General features: G+C 39.2%; 1 protein-coding gene across 1 annotated transcript in view; it reads right to left on the bottom strand.

Annotated features, from left to right (window-relative positions):
* LOC101848451 overlaps positions 1-4,088 on the bottom strand; it is a 12,883-nt gene extending 8,795 nt beyond the window's left edge. The window contains exons 1-2 of the mRNA XM_005104455.2: positions 4,035-4,088; positions 2,332-2,415 (exon numbers count right to left, since the gene is read on the bottom strand). Of these exons, the coding sequence (XP_005104512.2) occupies positions 2,332-2,415; positions 4,035-4,088 (138 nt within the window). The remainder of the gene's footprint in view (positions 1-2,331; positions 2,416-4,034) is intronic.
* Positions 4,089-8,885: the final 4,797 nt, after the last annotated feature.

The following is an 8,885-nucleotide window of genomic DNA, read 5'->3' as shown; positions in this document are numbered from 1 at the left end:
CGTGCATTAACAATGAGGTTTACGTCTATGGGTGAATTTGACTGCGACAATGTTTCAAAATTAGGAAGGGAAGTAACGATTATTTGATTATATAGACGCTTCGCCTCTGAGGTAGCACAGATTTGAAAACTGCAATATTTTAAAAATCAAAATTTTAAATATACAACATTTAAACAGTTGGCTGACGATAATCATTTTCAATTCTGTTTTCTTATCTTTGTCTAAATCTTTAAAAGGGCTGACAACAGTTTGAATGCTTTGGAATATTTTAATTAATTGTTTCTAAATTGTGGATGATAGCTCAGAATATGCCACAAGATTGCCAGCTGTTCTTTTACTTATCTGATGCAATTGCCCACTACGTCCTCAAAGAGATATAGAGTCATTGCCCATTTCTGACTTGTAAAAAAAGCCCACGCTATCAAACCAGTATAGAACTCCGCTACTCTAGAACAACAGAGTTCTATCTTCTCAGTACCTAGTTTTGAGAAATGTGAAGTTGAACATTTCGTGTAACACAACATGGTCAAGCTTTTCTGAATAACATTCTTTGAATATCTCGATGATGACTCAGAATTACCTCACGATTTTTAATAGGGCAGATAGGTATTGTGGTTTTTGATTTCATGGTCTTAGTTTACTCAAAATGGCCAAAAATATCAGTTAAAACTTTGTAATTCTAAGGTAGCAAAATGTGACAAATGTTTAACTTTAAGCATATCAAAAATGTTGTCTTCATGTGAAATGAGTGTGCATGTATGTTTACCTTTAAGAATCCGGACAGCTAGTAGCTATAGGAGACAATCAAGTCTCATACATTTATATATACTACTTGATTATCGTTTCCCGCTCACGTTTTGACCAATATCAAACAAAACACAAAACGCCCAATAGCAAACAAATACCAAACACAAGAAAGAACCAATGGTGAAGGTGCAAAAGTTTGGTTACACAACTGTATACACCGATCGCAGCCCACGCCAATAAACGTGAGTATTGCTGTGTTGCTAGTGTGTGAGTGCTCCCATGTGTGTCAACATTAGCTTTATATTATTTCGCTGGGGCTGGGGGTGGGATCACGGGGAGGGGGGGCGAGCTGGGAGGAGGGGGAAGCAGGAGGTATGAGGTTGGGAGGGGGTTTCAACATTGTACACTTCTTTTGACTTTAGCCCAAAGGACGGTGACGTGATGCAGTATGTGACAAATTTAGTTTGCCACAAAGAAATCTGTGATTCTTTAGTTTTTACAGCACTTGCAGCAGAAATAGGTCATATAAGTGCAGAGGATCTTTTTCTTCTTTGGGTTCCTCTGTTTGATCTCAAGGGTAGTCGGCTGCTTGTTCTTCCACCTATATCACTGTTCTCCTTAGTTTGTAGGGCCACCTGCCTTCAGGTAGTCTCATTCCGATTTCGAAAGTACATTCTATGCCCTTATGTAGAGGTCAGGGGTCGGGGGGGGGGGGGGGGGGAGTAGAAGTGAGAAAAAAACGACAAAACAGGACCAGAAACAGAAAAGGAGCTGAAAGGAGAACATTTCAGATAAATAGTTTTTTTCGTCAGTCAGGTTTCGATCCCGGGACCTTTTGAATAAGAGGCGAGAACTGTAGCTCTTGACCGCGAGAGCAGTGTAGTAGGAAATAATTATGTGTTACTAGATAATAACAAGCAGAGCAAAAAGAAAGGGGCGAGGCAAGGACAATAGATTTCAGATAGGAAATAAGGTTGAGTTGCTTGTGTGTGAGAGCCCGCATGTGTTGAAACGTTAGTTTTTTTGCGGGGGTTTGAGAGGGGTGTGAGAACAATTTTTACCCCTTTGTACACTAGTTTTGCTTTTATTTGACTGCTTTTTTCTAGTCCAGACGATGGTTGTAGTGGTGTAGTAGGTGACAAACATGGTTTGCCATTCAGAAATCTAGGGTTCGAGACTGAGTGGAAAAATGGAATAATATAATCATCTCCTCTATCCGGTGTCTTCAGTAAGGGGAGGGGGGGGGGGGTGCGTAGACTGTCTGCCATTCTAAATATTGAAAAAAAACCAAACCACGTAAATTATGAGCTTTTATAAAGTTGTACATCCTCGTGATACCAATAAAGATGCTATAAAAACACCATGAAAATGTCTCTGAAGGACATTTAACATTAATCTTTTGTTCTTGATACCCACAAGCAAATCAGAAATAATTTTATGAGGTTTTATGTATGAAAAAGCTCAAGCCAAGAGAGAATCCCGGAAACTGCAAACATCCTCATGTGGAAATGAATCGTTTTTGTGGGGTCAGTGGCCTAGTGGCCATTCTCTCGGACTCGTAACCGTAAAGTTGTGGGTTCGTACCCCATCAGGGATCGACATTGTGCCATTAGGGAAGACACTTTCATGAATTTTTCTCACTTCACCCAGGTGGAAATGGGTACCGGGCTGTACACAGTAGAAAATTTTGTCAGTTTGAGAGTAAGAGCGTGAATTCTGCACTTATTTTGTATGCTTTCGTACAAGCACCTTTGTACTGACGTAACTTTATGTCAGCCTAGTTGTAATCTGGTACGGGGTGCCCACTACGGCTGGATCGGGCCGATCGCCCGACTCGATCGCCTGAAACTGAAAACAAACACGTTTGATTTTTTAGCCGATCCCAGCCGTAGTGGGCACACCGTATTAGAAACATAAAAAGCCTTTTTGTCATTCATATTATGCATTTAATAACTTGTTATGTTGGTGGTTGCACTTTCAGATACTCTTTTCATTTTTGTGTATGCCTGGTTGTAAAAAAAACCCAATTGTATTTTAGAACCCGTGTGTGCTCTTTTGCAAGTATCTTTGTACTGACCTAACTTTATGCGAGCGTAGTTGTGATATTAGCAGCTAGAAGCAGCCTGACTCCTTTGTCCTTCTGATTTATTTAACAATTTGTTATGTCGGTCATTATACACCCAGCTATGAGTTTATAATCTGTTCATGTTCGTGCATTAACAATCAGAATACAAAGTTGTATCTTAAAAACATGGTGTGCTCTTTTACAAGTTCCCTTGTATTGATTTAACGTTACGCCAGCCTAGTTATGATCATGGAAGCTGGAAACAAACTCTTTTTTTGTCCTTTTAATTTTTTGATAACTTATTTTGTCGGTTGTTTCACTGTCAGTGTTTGTTATTAATCTATTCATTTTTGTAAAATCCTAGTTGTAACAAACATAATCATATTTATAATGTTTTATGAAACGAATTCATGGAAGATCCATACTCAACACAGCCCCTAAACTAGCAAAAAAACCCAACAAAAAACAAACAACCACCCCACACAATCTTCCAATTAACAGAAAAATGCTGAAACCCTTAAGACCAGAACTCCCTCCCTCCAAACACCAACTTCAAGAACGCCAACATCAAAATTTATCCCCCATAAAGGAGACAGTGAAAAAGGAATGTGACCCAGTAGAACTGAAGACCACAGCTCTCAAGACAACTAGTGATTCAATTCATATCTACACAGGTGGGTCAGCCTTCAAGGGAAAAATTAATGCAGGCTTTGAGGTAAGAATAGGATATGTGAAGACCTATTTGATGATTGTGGTACTTTTTGTACAAATTACGAGGCAGAAGTCATCGCCATTGAAGCAGCAATCCTCTACCTGACCAACATTTTCTTTATATATCCAGACAGAATCAAGGACACTGTTATCTTCATAGACAGAAAATCAGTACTCCAAGCTTTGGAAAACATGAATTTCGAACGCCCTGCCTGCCTATCTGTGGCTCAAACAATCAACACCTTCATACAGACCTATGTCGTCGACCTGACTTTACAATGGATACCTGGCCACAGCAACATCTCAGTAAACGACAGATCAGGCACCCTTGCCAAGAAGGGAGCATCACAAACACAACCTCAAAACCCAGTGTCACAACAGACAGTCAAGAACATCATCAAATTCAACACCAGGGAAAAGTGGCTGAATGAATGGGCAATGGGCAAAACTGGAAGAACTGTATTTGCACACATGACTGCTCCCAATTCAAAAGATGCACTAAATTCCTTACCCCTCCCGACTTCCCGTTGTGTGACAGCCAGGATGAAACAGTGTCACACCACATCTTTACCTGCCCTGCATTTAGCGACCTGCGTAGTACCTACCTACCTACCTCCCCACCTCCCCAGACATCGGAAATACCCTATACAACCACCTTTGTACTGATTTAACTTTATGCCAGCGTAGTTGTGATATTGGAAGCTCGAAAAAGCCTTATTTCTAAGCCGTTCTAATTTATCTTAAAAGCTTAAGTTTATACATTTCGTTTTGCTGCCAGTAGGTGGGTCTGGCGCCACCTGCTGCCCGTGGTGGTCCTTACCGAGCAAGAGGTTTAGAGCTGGATCTAGAACCCCTTTTTGATTGTTATGTGAGAAATGCGTGTGTCTTGCTATGAATTTCTTCGGAGATAACAGTAGTGGTTTCCTGTTGCTTACTGCCGATTTGTGTAGAGTTGTTTTTTTTCTGCCAGCTTTTGTCATCCACTGAAATCATACAAGGCAGTGGGGACTTTGGTCCGACTAATTGCACTTCCCGTCGCCAAGATGGTCACTTGTTCACGAAATGAGTGTTGAGGCATTCATCGGAGCACCCGTACCACCAGTGTTCTACTCTACTCTCTACGGCCATCTCCCTTTTAGTTTGTGACTGATAAGCAGCTGTTCTCTATATCTGGAAGACCTTCACCTATCCACACTCGGTGACACAAGGGGAACCCAATACTAAATTTTTAGTACTTCTTAAGAGATAAATATTATTCATGACACCGAGTGAGCCTTCAGAGGGGGGGGGGGGGGGGGGGGGGGGGGGGTACGCAATTGTGGAAAAAGCTCATTCGTTTCGTTTCTTGCAGCATATTCCTCGATTGGGGGCTTCACACTCTCGGTCCCGCAGGTCTGTTGAGTCACACATGACGATAATATTTTGCTGCCGCCACTTGACATCAAAGTCTAGTTATGTATTAATGAGGACGCCAACTTTGTACGTGGCTGCTTTATGTCAATGGAAGGGTTGCAAGTTCCCGGGCGGGAAGGAGTACGTAAGTGAAGGGTATGTTCTATTAGTAAAGATTTAGAGGATTAGATCAGATGTACTTTTAAAAGAAATTCTGTCGGGTGTTCTGATGTGGTTTGCTCCTTCTTTCTTTTAAAACATCTATCGTCCTTATTTTTCCCTCCTTCTTTTTTCTGTACCTTATTCTCTTGTAATAGTCTCCGGCACCTATATGACCAAATTGTGTTGCATGGGCCATAAAACTCGGACTAAAATCGAAACTATAATAATACTTAAAATCTATTGATCTTCGGAATTCTTGAAGTAGCAGTGGATCCCTCAGACTATGCTTCCCTAGCTGTCCACGAGTTCGAGACCCCTGGATTTGATGGTATGACGGTGCCACTGGCAAGTCTACCTTTTTTTCTTTTCCCTGGAATTTTACTACCGCCTCTGTGCTGCACGGTTAGGCCCCAAGTTCGAATCCAGTGTAGGGAGGATTTGTATTGAGTATTTCGATCTTAAACACTTTGTGCTGGAAGATATTATCCCTCCGGGGGTGGCTGGTTTTGGCAGGTTAAATCCGAGCATGGCTGCTATGTTTCTAAATAACGTCGTTTTTGTGTGTGTGTGTGTGTGTGTGTGTGTGTGTGTGTGTGTGTGTGGAGGGGGGGGGGGGCTTTGCAAAACACCAAGACTGGCCCAGTGGTACACCGTTGAGTAAAACAGAACCATCGCACTAGACCGCCAAGTAGAACAAAACCATGGCAGTAGACTGTCAATTAGAACAGAATCATGGCAGTAGACTGTCAAGTAGAATGGAACCATGGCAGTAGACTGTCAAGTAGAACAGACCCATGGCAGTAGACTGTCAATTAGAACAGAATCATGGCAGTAGACTGTCAAGTAGAATAGAACCATGGCAGTAGACTGTCAAGTAGAACAGAACCATAGCAGTAGACTTCTTTTTCTTCTTCTCCTTCTTCTCCCTCTTCTCCTTCTCCTTCTCCTTCTCCTTCTCCTTCTCCTTCTCCTTCTTCTTCTTTTTCTTCTTCTTTTTCTTCTTCTTCTTCTTCTTCTTCTTCTTCTCCTTCTTCTTCTTCTTCTTCTTCTTCTTCTTCTTCTTCTTCTTCTTCTTCTTCTTCTTCTTCTTCTTCTTCTTCTTCTTCTTCTTCTTCTTCTTCTTCTTCTTCTTCTATTATTTTTATCATTGTTATTATTGTTATTATTATTATTGTTTCTATATTTGTTGTTATTGTTATTGTTGTTGATGTTCATGTTTTTTTGTCCTTGTTATTATTATTATTATTATTATTATTATTATTATTATTATTGTTATTATTATTATTATTGTTATTATTATTATTATTATTATTATTATTATTATTATTATTATTATTATTATTATTATTATTATTATTAGTAGTAGTAGTAGTAGTAGTAGTAGTAGTAGTAGTAGTAGTAGTAGTAGTAGGCATCTAGCAGATTCAATACAATTTTAATATCGAAAAGACAATGGTGACAAAAACTATATGTGAGGCATCATGGTGAAATTCAGCGCCCGTCAAAATAACGAAATTAAAGAAATCTGCATTTTTATGGACGTTGGGCAATTTTTTTCAACATTTCCATTTTTGTTTCAATATTTTTAATGTACATTTAAAAACACGATTTTACTGAAAAGCGTTAATCAAAGACACAGCAGATTACATCATTTACATTTTGCTAGGACTGTCAAGCTTTGGTAGTCATCAAACTTTGTTGGCCCTTTCCCAGCTAATTTCACTTCTGAAACCAAGCAAATCTCTCCTTCAATTTCCAAAATCTCGACTCTTATTCGAGGTAGATTTGTGGTCTAATGGGGCACCTAGAAATCGTGTTTTGTGGTCAAATTGTGAAAATCGGGGTTATTACATATTACAGTACCTATTTCCTGAGCAATATCCAGAAACGTATGTAAGCCTTGCTACACCCTAAAGCTGTGTTTTCATTTCAGTTTTTTCTGCGAAAGCAAATTTTTCCCCGCCTTTTCTTACCTTTATCGGCTGTTTAATCACAACTCTATTTTTTCACACATTATCCCATTTTTGCGCTCTGTTTTTAAAAATTCAAATTTAATTTAACTTTAAAAGGATACCAACAACACATAGTTGTAAACTTTCTCTTGTTGAATTTTAAAAAAATTTATAGAGTAGTTTTTTATTTATGGCCTTAAAAGCATGAATTTTCCATTTTTCCACTTTTTTTTTTGCAACAGCCCAATTGTACGTGTCGTAAAATAAAAACTAAACTTTATACAAAAAATTCAACCGGCCCAATTTACGAGTGACACATTTACTGTTGGCATGCCAAATCAGAAGTGAATCGGTTCTTGAATAAGGGAATAAAATGGGATTGAAAAAGGTATACTAAATCCAATGTGGCCGCCATTTCCTAAGCAACCTATTCACAATATACTTTTTGAACTATTGATTTCAAATCCCCAATAACACACGATGTCCCACCGCAAATATGGACACTCTAGGCCTTATAATAGCCAAAATAGACCTCAGGTGCCCCACCAGCCCTTAACGAAAGCAAGACAAATTTTAATGAACAAGCTTTATGAGGATACCAATGACTTCACATGCCCAAAAATTGACGAGTGCCTGATTCACCACGTCAAGACACATAATATAATCCTAATGTGACCTCTTCTCATCGTGTCCATGACCGGCGTCTGTAGTGTCACAGCTATGCGCTTTATCGTCGCACACAGAAAACCCGGGTTCGATTCCCGAGTGGGGAGAATTTTTATCGTGTTACTTGAATCAGTTTCTCTCTCCAGGAAGCTGTATCCTTCTCAGTACGGGTTGGCCTGAAATTAATTTAGTGTCCAAAACCCACCTCCTACATTATGCATGTATAACGCATGTTGATGTGGGCGTTTAACTAACCTACATGAAAAAATCGTGTTTGCACAGTGCATGGGATAGCATTAGGTGATCGAAATTCTTTTGCTTTGTTCTTAAGAGTATAATATTATTCTCCCATCCCACCTGTTCGCACAGGTGGGTGTGAATGTCACCTTGCTTTCTGTGCATTTCTTTCCGTGGAACAATTTTGTTTTTCAGTATAAAGACAATCTCTTTTTTTTCTTCAACATAAGCAGTCTTTAGTTTAGTTTTAGTAGAGGTTTAACGGTGCTCGCAAGTGCATAAGGTCATATGAGCACCAGAAGATTAGAGGTGTTACAAAGAGAGTTACAAACATAAAAAAAGAAGAAGAGGAGATTATAAGGACGATAGATGTTTGATAGGAAAGAAGAAGCAAGCAAACCACACCAGATCCCTCGCCAACCACCCACTCCAAGCAGTCTATGTCTCTGTTCACGCTAAAGGACATATTATTATCTAGCTTAGTCACGTGGTGTTCAGAGGCCAGGTGCACTTCTGTTGACATAATAAAAGAAAACATCAAGATGTTGTTTTTTCGGGTTTTGAATTGGTTTTTTTTTGGGGGGGGGGGATGTTTTGTCTCACATATTGTGAGAATGGTGGATTAAGCTGACAGAAATAAAATAGTGTTTAAGTTTTTACACAATGACAACACAAATAGGTCATAAAAGTTCCAAAGATTTAGAGATGTTTCTGAAGCGAGCATGATATACAAAAAAAAAATCATTAGTCTTCACAAAAAGCTGCAATACTGTCGTTTTAATGTAATATAAATGGCAATTTTTTTAAAGTTTGAAAATTGTACAATGACATTTTCAACCTTTTTATCTGATCACTGACCGAAACCAGGCCGTTCTGTGAACTGTTGCAAATGCAACAATCTTGTGTTTTGCACGCTCATAATAACAATATGACAGTATGCAATTGAGAGCGCC

The sequence above is a fragment of the Aplysia californica genome, unplaced genomic scaffold (genome assembly GCF_000002075.1).
Source record: "Aplysia californica isolate F4 #8 unplaced genomic scaffold, AplCal3.0 scaffold00420, whole genome shotgun sequence".
Classification (NCBI taxonomy): Eukaryota; Metazoa; Mollusca; class Gastropoda; order Aplysiida; family Aplysiidae; genus Aplysia; species Aplysia californica.
Note: the sequence above shows the minus strand (reverse complement) of the source record. Positions and strands in the feature narration are given on the sequence as shown.